The sequence below is a fragment of the Nyctibius grandis genome, chromosome 8 (genome assembly GCF_013368605.1).
Source record: "Nyctibius grandis isolate bNycGra1 chromosome 8, bNycGra1.pri, whole genome shotgun sequence".
Taxonomy (NCBI): Eukaryota; Metazoa; Chordata; class Aves; order Nyctibiiformes; family Nyctibiidae; genus Nyctibius; species Nyctibius grandis.
This window is the reverse complement of record NC_090665.1, coordinates 35,026,476-35,046,847: the sequence shown is the minus strand read 5'-3', so window position 1 is coordinate 35,046,847 and position 20,372 is coordinate 35,026,476. Positions and strand designations below refer to the sequence as shown.

General features: G+C 37.9%; 1 protein-coding gene across 6 annotated transcripts in view; it reads left to right on the top strand.

Annotated features, from left to right (window-relative positions):
- Positions 1–20,372, top strand: part of ADGRL2 (adhesion G protein-coupled receptor L2) — a 159,977-nt gene that overhangs the window by 104,509 nt on the left and 35,096 nt on the right. For all 6 annotated transcript variants that reach the window (XM_068405708.1, XM_068405707.1, XM_068405706.1 and 3 more), the window contains exons 4-7: positions 4,371–4,480; positions 10,162–10,962; positions 18,653–18,949; positions 19,492–19,595. In XM_068405708.1, coding sequence (XP_068261809.1) covers positions 4,371–4,480; positions 10,162–10,962; positions 18,653–18,949; positions 19,492–19,595 — 1,312 coding nt within the window. The remainder of the gene's footprint in view (positions 1–4,370; positions 4,481–10,161; positions 10,963–18,652; positions 18,950–19,491; positions 19,596–20,372) is intronic.

Genomic DNA, 20,372 nt, shown 5'->3' with positions numbered 1-20,372 from the left:
TGTCTGAAATGTGAAAGGGCCATTCCTCATTTGCACAGTCTTCTTCCTGAGGTGAAAGGAGTTCAGACATTGTACTGTAACTGTTAATTAAGCACTCCATTTGATTTTTAGATTACTCTAAGTGATGCGTCTGCATTATGAAAATGTAACCTTTATTAATTCATACTAAAATACTGAAGAAATGAGTGTTAAGAGTACACAATTGCTCCTTGCATTCATGAGAATAGTGATACTTCCTACCTTTCCCTTGCAAAACTCTGGCTGCTGCTAGCACAGGAACCTGAATTATCATTCCTTCAGTGCTACAGTTAGTCTTCTCCTAACTAGGGTTTAAAATTTAATTCATATATTACCTTTCCTAAATCAGCTGTTGAGTTTGTATAGAGTTCTTTGCAGATCTGCTTTATTTCCTTGTAAATGACAAAGTCATCTTATCATAAATCTTTGTGAATATTGTGAAAGTCTTAAGCATAAAGACATTTCTCAGTGTGAGATCATATGAACTTTAAGACTGTACATAAAGACCTGAGAATTTGCGTATTTTAACATATGCTAGGGAAATATGCAGTTAACTAGATTATGGAACACTTAAATGGTACTTAAAACCTACAGAAAACTTAAACACTAGATTACAGACACTGAAACACTAAAGTATTTGTGGTTTGACTTCTTAAATTTGCAGAAGTTAGAGATGGTTTGTATCAGGTCTTCAGCTGGAACAATTCTAAAAAAGTTTGAATAGATGCACTGAACTAACAGTATATTGTATACAAAAATAACGTTGGTTAAAATGAATGAGGGACTTCATTTGCCAGTTAAGGTTTTTGGGGTTTGGATTTTTTTTTTCCCTGATGGTGTCTAGGCCAATTTTGCAAATCACCAGGAACTCTTGTTTTGGAGATTCCCGTGAAGTGGCTGCACTCAGAAAGGGCTTGCCCATTACAAAAAGGAATGAAAACAGGTCACAGGACTGAGTTGAAGGCTGTAACAGTGTAATAGCCTCTTCAATGGGCATAGTGTTTCTAAGTGTAAAAGTTTCTCAAAATGATGAAGCTCTGCTGTGGCAGTGATGTGGTAGCTTTAACAATCTGTAGCCATGTAGGATAATCTGCTGTTTAGTGCTATTTTATGGAGAGCGGAGTATCTTTTGTCCAAAATACCAGACAGAATTCAGTGTTTCTTGTCTTAAAGAAGCTCAACTGAAACCCTTATCAGTTTGTAAAATGGTCTTTGCAGGCAGCAGCAGAACTGTTGGCCAATAACTAATAGAGAAGTTAGTATCGCTGGTTTTACAGGGGAAAAAAAATCAACAACACAGCAAACAGAAGACACTCATTTATCCAGAGAACAAACTGCAGTAGTATAAATTCCTTGAATTGCTTGTCTCAGAACTACCTCTACAAAGTCCACTTATTCTTCATCTCTTCTCTGTCACCCATGAATTGGGATTGACCGCTGCTGTAGTTGTTGGGTTTTTGTGAAGGTTTCACTGGAATTGAAATTTGACCACTACCTATGTAACAAATAGTTACCTGAAGTTTCCATTTTTTTTGGATATGTATATCTTAATCAAGTGTCTTTAATTTGAAATCTTAGAAGTGCATAAAAATCAGAACCTTATATGAAAATGACTCATGTTTTATGAAATGCAACCAGCAATGCAGAAAAATCAGTGATATGAATGTAAAAAGCTATGACTTAAAGCGCAAATACTTTCTATTCATTCAGTTATCCAAGTAATAGCACTTCTTGGGGAGGTGGTGGTGGTGTGCTTTGTAGCACTGCTGTGTACTGTGGCAGTGGGCATAGCTCATTGCTTTGGAATTGGGGTCTCCTTCATTTTGACTGAAGGTGAGCAAAAGGTGACCATATGCACAGCAGGTGAAGTGTTGCATAAAGAAATGGTCAAAAGTTTTTAGAAGGTCAACAGCTTCCTGTAAGTGCCACTCAGTGCCTGAAATTTGATACTGGCACTTACTGTACAAAGGAAAAAATACTGCATTTTGTCCTAAATTATTATTCTGCATCCTTTCAATACAAGCTAGCATGAAGTTCTGCTCAGTTTCCTGACTGATGGCAACATTGAGTCTTTCACTGGGGAAAACGAAAGATAAGAAAACAACTTTTCATAGGTACACAAGAGTCCATCTTTTTCATAAGGTTTACAAATACTGCTAGTAAAACTTCTTTTCCCACAGCTAAATATGACCTTCATCAGTTTCATTCTCAAGCAATTTCTCCCAATATGTATCCGTTTTATTTTGTAACAAATCAATATTTCTCTCTTAATTGCTGCTCATTCAAGTTTAAAATGAAATTTTCATACAGCTCAAAGCTGTGGAAACCATTATACTGAGTGATGCACTACACAAAGTCTTTTTGTAGGAATTATTTTGGCTTCAGCATAAGGTTTTCACTAGAGAAACAGAAAGAAATGTAAAGAAATTAATTACAAAATCTTACATCTGAGATTTTCTCATGCTGGTTAGTCTGGCCTGAGGTGTGGGGCATAAAAAACCCCATACGGGGCTTAGAACAGAGACAGCTTTGAAGTTTTGGGCCATATTGCCTTCTCCTGCTTCTACAGCCTCCTGCTACACAACACACACAAGATCTGAGCTTTGACCTCCATGTGAGTACAGAAGAGTGGCTGTATTGTATGTTTTCAGTATTACAGATTCGGTACAGTGATTTTCTCTGCAAGTTGGGTGCACATTTCATCATTTCAGCATGCATCTGAAAGCCATTGGATGCGTCTGAATAATTGCACTGAATAATAGTGCTGTTGGGAGTAGTGCGGCGTTACCTGTGCGATAGCTGTACAGGGACCTGCCTGTGTTCTCTGGAAGGTCGCTGCCACAAGCAGCACAGAGGTGACAGGTGAATTCCTCACCATCTATCTGTATCCAGGGTTGTGCATGTACACAGAAATCCCTGGCTATTTCCAATTAGTTCTCAATTCTGAGCCTTATGAGGCTAGAAATAAGTATCTTAAAAAAGGGAAAAAGTAAAGAAGAATTAACTGATAAAGTCAGAAGAGTTGTTGTTCTTGAGTTTGCTCAGCAAGAGGCACAGTATGTCCTGACCAGCTCTGTGCTAGTTTGATTAGTATATAAAAAGGAAAGTGATATATATCAGAGTTCTTCAAATGTGCTTGCTCTACCTTTTATGAGATACCATGAATTATTCTTATACCTGTTGGCAATGTACAGCTGTGGAAGGCCGCTGATACAAGACAGATTATTTTAGCTTGGGATGTGGTATTCAGGGAGTGTGGGAAGTAGTAAGGCAATAGAGAAGTTGATGTACAGCTGGAGTCAAAGGCTAGACTATTACTTAAGTTCAGACTTCTGTTATTCAGTTTGCTGACAAACAAAACTAATCCTTGAGAAGATCAGCCAAGTTCTTTTCCTTTCAGTCACCAAACTCCCTGACCACCTCTTTTTTTTCTTCTGCTTCCTTCTGACTACTTTTTCTGTATTACATTTGGAACATCTCTTCAGGGTTAGGTGATTGTTTTTCTATGTTTAACTTCCAAGCTAATATTTTTTTTTCTGAGAAAGTTAACAGTAGTCTAAAATATCTCATGATTATTACTAAAAAATACGTCAAAAAACATTAAATTCAGTAGACCCTCGTGGTTAGAGGCGTTGTAATAAAGTTGTTCCTTGTATCAAAATGCATTGGCTTCCATTGTTAAGCAAATCTTATATATGTTTCAGTATTTAGTCTCCTCTAAAATAAATTTTTATTAATTTTCTTGCAGTTCTTCTTTTTAACTGTTTTTCTTACTTCCTCAGTCATTCCTTACCTCTTCCTGTAACGTAACAGAGGAACCTCAGAGTCCACCAATTACTCCTAAAATAATTAAAATGGAAATACTAGTGCTCTTTGTCTGCAATAACTCTTCCAACCAAAATCATAACTTCCTTGAATCACAACAAAAATATAAAACCATTCAGCAGTACGTTTATCTCTACAGATTGAAGGAATTGCTTATTTGTGTTAGTGTACATTGTTCATCATTACACATTTTTAAATTTTGTATCATCTTTGCATTTTGCTTTTATTTTATTGAATAGTAGTATCAAATCAGTAAATATTTGGGACAGGTATATCTACCAGTGGGAACGAGTGACATTTGAGATAACATCAATCTCCAAATTTAAAAGTATAAAGCCTGGACTGGAATATTGTCTTGAAGCCTCATTTATGCACTTTGACTGATCTAGTATTAATTAACTTTGTTGTCTTATGGATTGGACTGCGCAAGTATGAAGCGAGTTAGCACTGCATATAGTACTTTAATATGAACTTGCAAATTAAATGTAATTTTAAGTTAATGAGCTTGCTTTCTTTTCCCATTACAGGTGCAACAACAGAACACAGTGTATAGTAGTTACTGGGTCAGATGTGTTTCCTGATCCTTGCCCTGGAACATACAAATATCTAGAAGTTCAGTATGAATGTGTTCCTTACAGTAAGTATAATGTTTTTATTCTTGCTCACTTCCTCTGCGCTCACAATTAAAGCTGGAGTGCTGTTACATGGAAAAGCAGCATATGTTTATGGCCCATGGACCCATTATGCATGCAGAGCACTTGCAGACGAGGGCCTCCAATTAGCTTCACGAAGTGTGGAAGAAAGCCATGATGTGATGCTGGCCAAGTGTCTGTCTGTGTTCTTAAGTGTTTGGCTTTTAAGGTTACTGTTTTTCCAGAAAACAAACTCGAATTAGCTATTCAATAGGCCAGATAGAAATTTGTACTTTTGCCCGCTACCAGTTGCTGACAAATTGGCTTGGCTCACAGACTTCTAAAGCAGGAATTGACTTCAATTTTAATTCATGGTCTACTGGAAAGGCTGCCTGCTGTTTTGGTGACTTTGGGTGCACAGCAAAACCCAACGCTGACGCTCCGAGGCAAATGCCCCGATTGGGGGACATTGTAAGAGGACTTCGTGCTTCAGTGGCACATTTGTAAGTGAACGCAGATTCAGAGTGAATGATTTATCAATACGTTACTAAAACTTGTTCTTAAAAACAATGGGGAAAAGAGTGAGAAAGAAATGTTCAGTTCTAATGTAAAGAGAAAATACGAATTGTGCCTTGAATCAGCTGCCAAAACAGGATTTTTTACTGAAAACAAAGTAAATACTGAAATCATACCGAGGTAGAAAAATTTGAAGTTACAGCTACTTCAGCAGTTTTGTACAATATTCTTTCTAATGCCAGAATTCACTAGCTTTAGACATACTTCTTATTTCCTTGCAATAATTAATGCTTTTTTTCATTGTTGTGTGTGCATGTTTCTAAAAGTTCTGCAGATTCGACATTTTTAACTGGTTTTGCTTTCTTGTAAGGTCATTCTTTGCAGTGACTTCTCCCTCGTCCCGTAACTCAACAGAGAAATAGCCGTGTTTGCAGTGGAATTTGAGCAGTGCACTGACCATTCCCTTAAGTTATTATTAAGTATGAATTTCTTGATCTGCAGTAATCCTTAACCAAAGTCACATCTTCTGTTGGTACAGGAAACAGGCCAAATCTGAGATGCGAAAACACTGTGGTGACAGTATATATCCAAAAAGGAAGAAAATGAGTTCTGGCATAAGCAAAGCTATGTCAAAACTGTCCATACTGTTTCCTGCACCATTTTAAAATTTAGACTCCTTAAACCGAAATACTACTCTGTACTGCTTCACCACACTAAACCTTCACTGTTGTTAAAGGCCAAACACAGATCATCTCTGTTTTTTCTTCATTTCTCCTGTGTCATTGTGAAATGGTTGCTTGCTGATTTTTTTTTCTGTACCATTTGTAGGATGGGAAGCCTACTGCATTCAGTGATCCCTAGTACCATTCCTCCTGTGTGTAGTATTGGTGGCTTGTTGTAACCGTTCTTCTCGTGCCACTTTTGAGGAGTGATGTCTTACTCCAATCTAACCAAAGCTTTGTTCCACAAAGATCACTTTTACTTTAGCACTATTTTCATTCCCAAATTCTCAGAGAGAGTGCAGTGCATCTGATTCCAAACCATGAGGTCAGTCAAATGGCAAGAGGTTACGTTTCCAGTTCCAGTAAGCTAGCTCATAGAGAAAAAGTGTAATGCAAATAATGTTCAAATGTAATTTTTTATGCTGTTTTAGGAAGAGAAGTGTGGATATGTTCTACTGATTGGGTATTGCTGTCTACAGGAATCTTTTCTTTTCCAGTTTTCAGAAGTATAGTGCCACAGCGCGGCCTAACCTGTACTCTAACATGTAGTTATTCTACTTTGAAAATGTTTATTTTTGTTTAATGTCAATTGCATTGGCCTACCCTTTGCATTACGTAATTCTCTATCATAACTCAGGATTCTGGATACTTCTTATTTTTCAAAGTCTAAGTTTTGGAGTTTGTCAACTGCAGCATGTACAGTGATGACACTATGCCCAATTCCAGAACTGTAAGAGGCATCACCTGTCATTGCCAGCAGCCATCAAAAAGGTTGCCGGTTACTAAAATCAGTTTTGAAGTTTGATTTCAAACCATATTGTGCTTCAGTAGCCATTTTGATTGTTGACCATCTTTCCTCGCTGTCCCACAAAGCCTATCCTGTTATTTTTCCAAGTCTCTTTTTTGACACCTGATAAATTCAAGTTATCAAGTCTAATTTTTTTCTCCCTTAATTGTTCCAGTGCTCCATATCTAAATGTGCAGAACGACTGAAGTCATTACTTTTGCAAATAGCAGCTGTCCCAGCATAAGAAACTTCTTAGGAAGGTGGGATAGGCTTTTGTGGGTCTAGGAACGGAGGTTTTTAGTGATCACAGCACTTCTAACCGAAGTTCAGTTATGGTTGTCACTTTTTCTGAACTTCATCTTCAGTTACTACAAGACTGCAAAATTCGCTATGTCTCACTGTGACACCTTTCAGTCCATGCGAGATTAAAAATAGCAATCATGCCAGGTTTTGTGGTAAAAGTTGGGAGTTCTTACACACTGGAGTTGGTGTCAACCTTGTACAAAATGCAGTTTATGAGCTCCTCTATGTTTTGCTGGCTTCCAGAAATACATAGCTGCTTTGCTGATCATACGTACTGATAGAGCTTTCTCTGGATTTTCTATTCATCACCCTCGTAAAAAAGTACTTAATGAAAAGCTTCCTTTTTTGCATCTCGAAGTGTAGACCTGTTGCTGATGTTTTTCTAATCCTCTTTGGTAAAAAAAAAAAAAAAATCTATTGAGATACTCAGTTGGATGTCCAACAAAACTAAAATTCTAGGCAAATTTGATAGGCATTGCTTTTTCGTAAAATAAGAGTGTTATTGATCAAATTACAAAGAAATTGAGAGTACCATACTTGACATTTCTCTCAATTATGCTGCACAATGTATGTTGACACTGACTGAATAACAGAAGTCAGCCCTCTTATAAAGAAGAATATCAAAAGTACTATTTTGTACATCTGTGCATTTTTATTTTAAGCCTTTTTTTGGACTCAGGAATTCAATAGAAAACATTTTAAAGTGTTTTATTCTCTCTCTGTCTGTATTGATTGGACTTTGCAGCATTTGTTTGTTTCAATAAGCCCATCTGTCCCTGAAAAATGTACAGCTGTACGCCAATGCACGCAGAGCAGACATGCCGGTAATGATTTTAGTTATCCCTATCTTTTTTCCCCTCTCCTGTTACTAATTCTAAGCAGGTACAATATCAGTATTGCTCTTCGGTGAGGAATAAACTCATGCATAAAAGTTCACAAACAGAATCATCTGAAAGTCATTAGCACTGATTGTGAAACCCAGGAATTCACCTCAGAATACATCTTCTGTTTACTCGGATAACTCAAGGATTACAAATTGCAGAAAAACAAGTATTTTACCTAAAGATGTATAAATGAACAAAGGGTAGGAAAACTACTGGTTATTTTGAGAACATTAACCCCCTCACACTCCCCCATAATGTTTTTGAATTGTTCCCTGAAGAAACACTAGATCAGCTTAGCCAATACCATTCTCTCAAAATAATCGCGTGTAATTTTGTTAAATGAAACTGAAAATCCAAAACTTTATATGAAACATACAAATACATTCTTCAGGATAATACTATAATACTGGAAATGTAATAGTTGTGCAAATACTTTTGATACACTTCCTTGGTATCAGCAGCTACTGTTACACAGATTGGTACATCTGTCATTTTCCAGGTCATTTTATGAAACTGAGGGAGCATACTTCAAAGGCTACTGAGTATATGAAATAGATTTTATTGCAAATAATTATTGGAAAGCTATTGCCTAGCTGGACTTCAGCTATATGTCTGTCTGTAATATGTTCCTTAAAACTTCCTTGGGGAAAAATTACTATAGTAATATAGCTTTGTTAATCGAGTTCGGTTTATATTTTCCATGTACGGTTAAGGGATGGATATTTGTTTTAATCACTTAGTGTGACCGTCCTTGCATACTAGCTTGCTGTTTCGGGCTTAATCGATGATGCTGGAGAATATCTGAATGAGCTAAATGTTAATTTTTTCTTTTCTTTGCCTCTTGCTTTACTGTGCTTTTGCTTCTTTTTTCTAGATGTGTTTGCTTATTCCTTCTAGTCTGATTTTGCAGTTATAGACTAAGAAGTGGCAAAAGCTCTCAAGATTAACATTCAGGAAAAAAAGTAAAATAAAGCCTAAGGAGAGCTAAAGGATGCAAGCTGCTTTCTTTACAAGAAAGAAAAGCAGAGGGATGTCTGGGGCAAAGATGGTGGAAGGTTTAATAAGCACACATAACAAACCTGTATAATTAATATACTGCATTTTGGATTTATAATTATCTAATTAATATAATATGTATATGTGCACTCGCACATATATGATAAATTAATGTGTCACTTAAAAACCAACTTGACAGCATTATGCTTTGAGAATAAGAGTATGTATAGCATGCATTAGTAAAGTCATTCATTATTTATTCAGGTTCACTAAGTGAAACTACATGCCAACATATCTGTATTACCTCCTTAATCTACTAAAATGATTGATCCATGTTCGCTTGTGTAACTGTAGAATCTCTCTCCTGCTAGGTTTTCCTGTTGTCTGTTTCTCTTTATCCAATATAGTGCTGTTCTTATTCTCCCTATATTTAGCGTCTGTTACTAATTTAATCTTTAGATTAATAGTCAATTTATGTTAATCTTCTTTCTTTTTTCCTTGCACTTTTTTATTTTTCTTCCGATGCTTAAAATAGAAGTGGAGCAAAAAGGTAAATAACGTATACAGTCCAAACCCCAGCTCCTTGTTATGTGCCTTATGGATGTTAACCTCTTCCCTTCCCCTCCCCACAACACTCTTATATTATGATAATCAGCAGGATCTCATAAGTACACCTCATAAAGAAGTCGACTGTTTGCAATAAAGTGACTTGGCTGCTTGAAGTAGGTGGTGGGGTATAGTGTCTGAAATACTTGGGCTGGAGGGAAGACTCCCTTGCTTTTTTCTCTCCCTTTCTCTTTGTCTTTCTTTCCCTCTCTTTCTCTCACCCTTGGGTAAATTCTTGTTAATCAAGTGTCATCTTGCCTGGCTTCCAGAACCCTCTCCATAGCATGCCATGGTTACAGGGTTTCCTGGTCTGTTTCATTCATTGCTTTGGTTGTGTTTTGTTTTCTCTGCTCCTAATTGCTTTCTCTATATACCTGATGATTTGTTTTGTTTCTTTATTTTTAATCGAGGCACCTCTGTTTTCAGCCTCACCACTTCTTAAAGTTCTAAACAAGTCGATGCGATTTTTTTTTGGACTGAAATGACCTAGCGCACTGCTGCACACCAGTTAAAAGCTCTGGAGCGTTAATGCGTACTCACTAAAGTCTAAGACGAAAATGCAAGAGTAGCTCTACATTTTCAGCTGTCTGTGTATGCCACTGAGCCTTGATCTGTACTAGTGAAAACAGTTCCCATCCACTTGCCATACTGGTACAGCAAGAACATGGTAACTTTAAGAAAAGTGGATGATAAAGGGTGATAATTGCATTAATTATAAGGTATAATCTAGTGCAAATTAAATTGATTTTTTTTTCTTCCTCACACAGTCATTATGATTTACCTACCTTTTTTTTCTTTTTTTTATTTCTTTTTATTATGAGACAGTCTTAATTTGACATAATTCTTGTCTTACTTCTCTCTGTGACTGATAGTTTTTGTTTGCCCGGGGACGTTGAAAGCAATTGTGGACTCACCGTATTTATATGAAGCTGAACAGAAAGCAGGTGCTTGGTGCAAAGATCCTCTCCAGGCTGCAGATAAAATCTACTTCATGCCATGGACTCCATATCGCACCGATACTTTGATAGAATATGCTTCTTTAGAGGACTTCCAAAATGGACGCCAGCAGACAACGTATAAACTCCCAAATCGAGTGGATGGTACTGGGTTTGTAGTATATGATGGCGCTGTCTTTTTTAACAAGGAAAGAACTAGGAACATAGTAAAATTCGACTTGAGGACTAGAATTAAGAGTGGAGAGGCCATAATCAATTATGCTAATTACCATGACACCTCTCCATACCGATGGGGAGGAAAGACTGATATTGACTTGGCCGTTGATGAAAATGGCTTATGGGTAATTTATGCTACGGAGCAAAACAACGGGATGATAGTAATTAGCCAGCTGAACCCCTACACCCTGCGTTTCGAAGCCACCTGGGAAACGACGTACGACAAACGGGCAGCATCCAATGCTTTCATGATATGTGGTGTCCTGTACGTAGTACGGTCGGTATATCAGGACAACGAGAGCGAGACCGGCAAGAACGCCATCGATTACATCTACAACACCAGGTTAAGCAGAGGCGAGCACGTGGACATTCCTTTCCCCAACCAGTACCAGTACATCGCCGCAGTGGATTACAACCCCAGAGACAACCAGCTATATGTGTGGAATAACAACTTCATTCTGCGGTATTCTTTGGAGTTTGGCCCACCTGATCCTGCCCAAGGTAAGAAATTGTTTTTTCTTGTTTTTAATCTCTCTGTACTTCCATTCAGATAACTATGTTACGATATCTTTGGTCTTAGACTGAGCTCTTGACAGAAAGGCAAGGAGGGGTTGTTTGCGCCATGCTGAGCAGTACAGCGTTACAATGGTACAAGGCAAATTTGCAGAACCTGTGAAGAGAGAGGGAGTTACTTTATTTGTTTTACAGACTTGCACTTTTTTCTTTTTTATTTTTTTTTTTTTAATACGAGTGTTTAGCTTTTCTGTGTGAATGAGTTGGTGAATTGTTTGTGTACTTTATACCATCAGTCAGTTTGACTTCTATAGCTAAACTAAGTTTGAGTTCATTCCCGCTGAGCCAGGAGCCTGTTCCCATCCATTCACTGTTACCTGACTTCTAAATTGATTACAACACACATGCAGACCTTTTAACTTCTTGGCGCCAGCAATTGAGAGTGATGTGTGCTGAGAGGTCCCAGAGGAGATATATGGGGCTAATGTGCAATACCAAGCACAAATATTTTTCTGCAGCCCTATTTTCACAGTTTCTAATGCCAGGGTAGACAAGATTATCCGACATCTTTTTAGCAGGTATCTCAGTAAGTCCATTACAATTGCAATTCAGCTCATTTGAGGTTATAACTACCTAAAAAGAAAGGCACTAACTGCCAAAAGAGGAAAGAAAATCAGAAGTCTTTAGGTCTCAGAAATCCCTAAAAATAACATGAAGAGGCACAGCCACATATTAACATCTGCAGAGGAGAGTAAATACCAAGAGAAATGCTCTGTGGCAGAAGATGCGTGCAGCAAGGAACAGAATGTTGATAAGCTGCTTTAGCATCGAAGGTAGCACTTCACTTCTCTCATCTAACTGGTATGCATGTTTAGCAGCTGTTTCTCTACTTCAAAAAAGTAGTAATAATGGCTTCTCCACACCAGAAGCAGCTATCATGCTTCAGCAAAGCTGATTCATGCACAGCAGTGCAAACTACGTAGTGTGCACACAATTATATCAACATACATATAGCTTTTCCTAGGTACAAAAGTACATAAGACACTGCAGAACAAGACAGTTTAGAACCAATACATTAGTGATCTCCAGAGCCAAGTGACAGTCTGTCCAGCCTGTCTTCCACAGACCTCCCTGGCAATACACAGCCAGTCTCAGGCAGGTGCCAGGTGTTTGGGGACTGAGCTCCGGCTGCAAGGACAACTGTCCTGGCAAGCTTTGCTCTCTGTACATCAAGGTAGTCTATTCCTCAGGGAGGCTTTGGGGCTGCTCTTAGCAAAGGCATACCCACCAATGTAATTAGAAAAAATTTAAAGCTTTCATTTTCATACATGCTCATGCATGTCACTTTTCATTCAGTTTAACTGAGATGAAGATGCATTTTAAATTCTCCAAAGCTTTAATAGTAAGAGGAGAAAATCGAGGTGCAGGCTCTAAGTAGCTTTCGCAGTTCAGGCAGCTGCCATGAATGTGGCAAAAGCTAATCTTTAAATCATTGCGTTGAAGCAAAAGTGTTAAGGAAGAGCAGGGAGAGAAGAAAAAGGGTTGTGGAATCCTTCCTTTGGTTTAGTAAACCACCAAAGCTCTCCAGTGAGACATTTCATAGTGTTTTTATTATGAGAGTCTCCAAGATCCTAAGTGACAGTACATGTGCTGGCCACATCCCATCTGGTATTAGAAAGAGGTTTGGGCATCCACCAGCACTGCTTCATGTTCCTGAGTTCCTTGCTGGCATGCAAGGCAGGGGGAGAAATTGTTTGGTCCAACCAGACCTAGACGAGAAGGGATCCAGGGCACACTGCAGGGTCCTTGCCTCTTGTCCGAACTCTTTGCCCATTCACCCGTGAAGACAGAGAAGGAATATTTTTTGAGTGATTTATGAGTTTGAGTTTTAAATGCACTATGACATCAGTAAATATATTTTGATTGTGGCCTTTTTAAAATGTAGAAACCATATGAAGACACCTGGTTTATTTGAATATGTGATGCATATATTCACAAACAATATTTTTCCTTATGTAAAGCCAGTACCCAATATTTTAATTTTGTATGGCTCTGTACATAGCAGATCTAGGAATATGTTTCAGTTCATTTCCTCTTTTGCCTAAGCTAATTGCCTGTAGTTAAAGACTACTAAAATAAAGGAAAAGTTATCTAATATGATTGTCCTTGAGATGTACTGCTATAAAACTAAGAAGAGATTCTGTACAGTTTCTAACTCTGTATTTTATTTGTATTATATTCTCAGTTCCTCTTTGTTTCAGCGTGAAGTCTGTAGAAATTGAAGATCAGTCCTCCTATTCTTACACAGTTAAGGGATCTCTATGTGTAGTACACATTTGGATTTTTTTATCGCATATGGAATTAGATCACATTTTCAGCACATTTAATGAAGGGCATTTTTGTGTTTCATTTGTTCTGGTTTGGTTTGGGTTTTCTGTGGTTGACTGAGATTTCTTAATCATCTACTCAAAGACATAGGTGTTAGGATAACATTCTTTAAGTCACCTAACACAAGAACTTTCTTTTAGTGTCTTTTGCTATGGTACTTTAATATCAAGTATTTAATGGTGTCACAAGGTCAGTGCCTCAAAATTGGAAGTCGTGGCCTTTTCTGTTCGAATGGTTAACTTGGGGCCATTGTGGGAAACTCAGCAATCTGTGTTGCCTCTGTTGCTGTGGGAGCAATAATGATATATAGACACACACTGATTCTTTTTTTTCCCCATCTATCTGTCTTGACTATCAGTTCTTGTCTACACCGTAACTTCCAACTACTGAGTGCTTCAAAAACAACAGTCTTGCTTCCTACATGAAAGATGAATTTGTCACATTTGAGTTGTGCTTTTGAGCTCAAGGGTTTACATTTGCTCCCAGGGCCAAAATTTTGGACTCATCCATGACCCCAACCCTGCCTTTATTCTCTCTATTGTTTCTTTCATTTTTAAATCTGCCTATTGAAACCTCTGCAATACCACTATAATTAACCTAATGTTGACCTCGCCCTTGCTGCAAACCTACGCCATTTTCTCCTCTTGCAACTATCCATGTTACATGCTCCCCATATCCTTATTTTCTTGTCAGGGGAGCTCTTCAGATTTCTAAAACTGCGGATGCTGTAGCCAGGCTACTATTTTAGCCGGACAGTGGGGTCTGCTGCCCTTAGAACTCCCACGTTAACCTCATTCTCTGTGTGTTGTTTTTTCTTCTCTCATGGGAATTATAGTACATAGATGTAGAAATGGTTTTCAGAGCTACATCTGACAAGTATTTGGTAAATTTAGTGGATATGTCCTGTTACAATCTTTCGAAAGGAGGTATCCAAGGCACCAAATGAATTCTTGCTGAAATAGCAATTTTTAAAGGAATATTAAGTTGAAAGATCAGGAAGAATGAAGGGAATTTTCCCCCTAAAAAGTGAATATGAGCATTAGGTTGTAAGGTTTCCTTGGTAACAAGAAGATAAATCCTCTTGTTCTGTGTTAGTGCGTTAGGGAGAGATTTCATCTACACTCATCCCAGTTTGCGCTAACTGTGCAAACTGTTCAAACTGAAGTTGTCTCCCCTTTTGTACCATGATACCCATCATTAAGTTTTATTGAATCACTGCAGGTAAATATGGATGTTGCGAGTGTGGACAGAACAGAAACTCGGAGAATACTGTCACCAAGGGCTTGAAATAATAGGAAACTAGTGCAACTAAATCTTTGTAATGACAAGAATCTATGATGAAGACACACAACAAATCAAATTGTTAAGTAAATTAGATCTTTACTATTAACATCAAATCTGATACACTACAGATTGACTAAAGAGTGGTTGTACAAGTAAAGACAACATAATAGGCACCAGATAGCACATTTCTTGTTCGTAGGTATTTTGCTAATTTCGTGGCGTAGTTATCATTTTCAAGGTATAAATTTATAAATGGCTGTGCAAACATTTCGCTTTCAACTAATCGGGGTTTGACAGGGTCAGTAGAGTACTGGATAGCATAATAGCTGGAACTTATAGGTAATTAGGTGAGTCTTAGATGGCTTCCCTGCTATTCACTGAAGCATGAAAACAGGCACACAGTGGTGATAAGCAGAAGGCAAGGAAATCTGGATTTGCACAGGTTTCTGATCTCCGTTGCTTTACAGGGCAGCTCAGTGTATGACACCTTTTGAAAATGAAGGCGGGCACATAGATTTTCATGTGTCCGAATACATTGAAATACCTGACCTGTAAGAGCATACGTTTAACTGAAAAATCCGTGCAGCTGATTCTAAAATTACCTAGATACAGGAGATGAAAATGGAACCATGAGTGTTTTCAGAAGTGGCACATCATCTGGGCATTTCAACACGATTTTAAATCTAAGGTCAGAGTTTTATTTTGGTTGGGGACTTTTTTTGTTTTGGCTTGGTTTGGGTTTTTTTTTAAATGAATTTTATGCCTGCGTAGAATAGAAACCTGTTGGCAAAGAATACTAGAGAGCTTGTGTGCCTTCTCTAAATCTGCTCTTCACTGTCAGTTGGGGAAACAAAGTTACTGTTCCCCTGCTGTCCTAGGCAATTGTGTTATGTTTTTTATAGACATCACACTGTTAAACAGGTGTTAAGTTTTACCCCAGTGGTGTCTTCGTTTTTAGAAACAGGGAGTATGCATAACTGTCTAAATCAGCTGTTAGGAACTGCATGAAACAAATGTAAATTAATTACCCTCAACTTCAGTCTTTGGATTTACTTCGTATTGCTCTTTTCTTGTTTTTTTTGTTTGTTTGGGTTTTTTTTGTTTTGTTTTGTTTTTGTTTTGTTTTTTTCTTTTTTTTTTTTTAATTTTACGAAGACTTTCCTCAGCTGTTAATGAGACACACCTATTCTTAAAAAAAAGGAAGAAGGCAGAAGAGGTTTTGGTTTTCTCCTCGGCGTGTCAACCCTAGTCAAAAAGTCCGAAATAAAATCTCACATTGTAAAGGTGGCTTTTTTGGCACTGGACAAAAACTACATGTCTTTAGCCTTGTAGAAGCTCACCCCTGCTGCTTGGAACAATAGGTTAATAACCTCAACATGTTGCAGCATTTTAATCATCACTGCCATTATCTTACATTGGTAAAACGTTCTGCGAGCCAGTGCATGGGAGCACGCAGGTGCCATCACCCTCAGCTTTCAGAACAAGACACATTAGGTGGTGGCAGCTATCATGTGTCTTCTTGCAGCTCAGGAGGATGGCCTTGCAGATTAAGTTCCCTAACAGGTCATTAAAAACAAAATCATCTGCCTTCTAAAAGCTAGATGTATTCCTTAAAGTGGTGTGTTCAGTTGTTTCCTATTTTTTCAACCACCTTCTTTCCCAGACTTCCAGCACTGTCTGAAGTTTCCTGGTACATTCTTAAATATACTAGCTTCTCCTTTTTTAAAATTTAATTCAAGGGAAAATATCTTAGAAATTTTGTGTATTTTTTCAGTTTTGTGAGAGAGGTGGTTTGAAGTCTTTCTCCTAAAATGAGAGATTATAAATATATTTCTAAAGTATGTACTACTACTAAGCTATGCAGGTTATTTTTGAATCATAGGTGATATGCTTTGAAATTTATTTTAATGAATAGCATTAAAATTGTTCTACCTAAAGCTGCATAATGACAGCAGGATATTTTAGCTGAGGGTGCAGCACACAATATGTTCTGGAAGTTGATACCTCACTACTGAACTTCAGAGAGTTGTTATGAATTCTTACAGTGATACTTTGCTCCTGAGACAAAGCTAACCTAAACATTATAGGTTTTGAGTAGTAATTGCTTTAATGCTAATACACATTTCAGTGATTAAATATGTACTAATTAGCACAATGTGTTAGGAAATGGATAGTGATAATTGATTGCCCCCTGCATCATTCTACATCCCCACCAGTTCCCTGTTCCCCAGGACCTGATTCAGCAGGCGTTGCCTGACACTTCTGCAAGTGATTGCAACTGCTTTTGACGAATGTTAATTGGGAAAGCACTAGAAGGCTGGATGCATTGTAATCAAAAGAAAATTGCAGCAGTTTCACAAGATGTTAGGCAAGCACTTGCAGAGCAGATCCAGGGATTTCAGTAGGTTTCATAGTAGCTGGCTCTGCCACGAGCTCAGCACAGTTACACAGACTGTATTCAAGCAGCCAAGAATGAGACTGAAGAGAAGACGGCCTCTGAAGAAGTTTCTCATTTGTGAGCAAGAGAGGGATGAAAAGCACATCTTTGCATTTAGTCTTTAAAAACAGATCGTGATGTTCAAAAACTCCACTCCAAATTCATATTAAAATAAAAAGATAAATTCATATTTGAGACTTCTAATATATTATAAGTGAAATATAATTGAAAAAGGATTTTGAAATAATTGTTATCTGCTAAACTACTGATAGTTAATCTTATTCAAAACACTAACTTAAAAAACATCTGCTGAAAGAAAGCGAGGCAGCTCTTCTTTTGTTCTTTGTTTGTGATTTAATTTAGAGAAGATGCATTGTCCAGTAAGTCAGAGTTCAAGGGCCTAGCAGAAGAAGAAAAAAGGGAAGAAAAAAGCCACTTTATCCACTGAAGTTAATCCTAAAATTAGCTTCATTTATTTCTGTATCGGTTAGGATTTAAAAAATACTTGATACGAGCTTGTTTATTCTCAGCACAAGGATCTGTGCTTTTATGTGCCTATAAAGCACTGTTGAACACTAATGAAGATTTGGAAATAATTAATGATAGCTGTTTCAGGTACTTTGCTCACTTGCATTGTTTCAGCCGTTGCTCAATATATATTTGGAGGTGATGAACAGGAATTCCAGACGGTTATCTCCACTAGCATTAACTAGTGTTATCTCTCCAAAGCCTCAAAGCCGTGGCAGAGCTCAGGCTATACCTCAGCAGCTCCAGCACTGCGTTCCCGGCGTGGGTCAGTGGAGTGAGCAGCTGCGAGTCCCAGGCAGAAGTGGTTTGGCCTAAGCTGATCCTAGTGTTTCATAAAAGATTAAACTAGGTACTTGCCACTGGCTTGAGTGAGTTGTGTCTTCATACCCGCTTAATCAAAAAAGGATGTTAAGGCCCGAAATGTTCAAACACGAGAACACCACGTACATGCCAGGCACTGCGTCTGTTCGGAGCTAATCGGGCATGCTGCAGCGCTCTCAAGCAGAATGACTGCCGGGTAGGAAGATGTTATCGTAATTATTTTCCTGGAAGGCGTGCAGTGGGTGACTTGAAGTTTTGGGGTCTGTTTTTTTAAAATGGTCTCGTTACTTACAGCCCACTGCCTTTGTTGCTAAAGCTGGACCGCATTGTTTACGGCACGCTGATTCAAATGATTCTATCCATTGAGTTATTCCTTCTGCAAAAGTGATTTAATTGCTTTGAGCATGTTTGTTATGTACTGATAACTCACTACTAATGCCTTTCAGCCTTTTGAAATGTAACTATCAATTTTTATTACAGAAGAGATTATTCAGAGAATGTGCTGAAACATCATACTGGTATGAGCTGGGAGAAAAAAAAAATCAGTCAAAGTTATATCTTAAGCACCCAGAATAGCAATAAGAAAAGAGTAATATTAAGATAAAGGAAAGGAGACACCAGACAATCCTTTAAAACTACATAAATAACATTTAAAGAACCTTATTTTTTAATAATTCTGAAGTCATTTACTTTATTGTTACTCTAATTTTCTCTGTACAGTGCCTACCACAGCGGTGACAATAACTTCTTCAGCAGAGCTATACAAAACCACAGTGTCAACCACTAGCACTACATCACAGAAAGGTCCCATAAGCACAACGTTAGCTGGAGGAACAAAGGAAGGAAGCAGAGGACCCAAGCCACCACCACCCGTTTCCACAACCAAAATTCCTCCTGTGACAAGTTTTTTCCCTTTGCCGGAGAGATTCTGTGAACCGACTGAGGCCAGGGGGATTAGCTGGCCTCAGACACAAAGAGGAATGATGGTTGAACGCCCTTGCCCCAAAGGAACAAGAGGTATTGCCTTTAAAAATATATCTTGATTTCAAGCAGACATTTCAAAAGCAGTGTGCTGCTCTCTCATGGTGATTTTTTTTTAATCTCAGGCTGTCTGTCACACGTTTTTTTGTTACTTGGAGAATGCAGTACCTGCAGGCAATGGTCAAGTTCTAATCTGCAAACGGCATTTGAGCGTAGCCGCAGAATTACTTTGCACGTGGGCTTTTGGGAATCCAGGTCAAATTTTAGGGCTTTGCTTGAGGACTGTTGTGAAATATGCTTACAGCTGCCTTTCTCATCATGAGCTCCCCTCTGGATAAGCTCCAGGAAAAATCAAGGGCTTTTTGTTTGTTTGCAGAAAATGTCTGGTACTTTTCACTGACTTTTTTATTGCTGTTTGTGATCTACATTATTTCCTTACATTTTTGTCAACTATTGTCAGCTATTGCCATTAGCGGCATTCAGAATTTAATGTTGCTTAGGAGCACAGTGTAGCCAGTTTCCTGAATGCATGCAGAAAAATGGTTTCCATTTCACTGTAGTTTTCTCATGTGTTGTAGGAACTGCCTCGTATCTCTGCGTGGTCTTAACGGGAACGTGGAACCCCAAAGGCCCTGATCTTAGCAACTGCACCTCACACTGGGTAAATCAGCTAGCTCAGAAGGTTGGTTGAAACCTTTTAATCTGGTGTACACTGGTGATTAAGGATTTTAACCCTGAGCATTAATAATTCAGTTTGTTGAAGCTGTCTTTATTACTCTGTGTTCATATAAAGTAGAAGGAGTTATGTGTACTTTGTGTGCAAAGCATTGGCCAACAGTTAGGTTCATATGTGTATTTTGGTGCACTCTCCCTCTTAAGTTCTTGTGTTGAATCTCTGATTATGTGTTTTTATCGCTGTTTAAATCAAAATAGCTTTGCTGGTGTTCAAAAAACAAAAGCTGTATTTGCTTAATAAATCAAATATTATAAATCACACAGCAAAAACTGTGGTATAAAGCCAGTTTTTTTTTGTTTGGGAAAAATTATACTCCAATAAACAGATTTTTTTCTGAGTGCATTAATAACAGTATGATTAGAGCACAGAGCCACTTTCTGTGTTTTCCCTCCCTACTGAGATTTACTAAGTTTATGAAAACTGGATAATTTGTTGTCAGTACCAGGCTACTTGACTTTCAAATGCCTCAAGCACTAGTATGAACAGATAGATTTCTTACTGTCTGATAATGGCAGTAAAATAAAAGTGAAGATTAATAGAAGATCTAACTCAAAAGTCCCAGTCTGATTTCTGGTTTTGATGGCTGTTAAGAACTGCTTTTGTGTGTCATGGATCTAAGAACCTTTAATCTTCTGAGATAAAGAGAACCTTATTGGTCTCAATTAGTTGCAGATTTCAATGTATGTGCAAATGGTTATTTCACCACAACAAAGGTACAAGGGG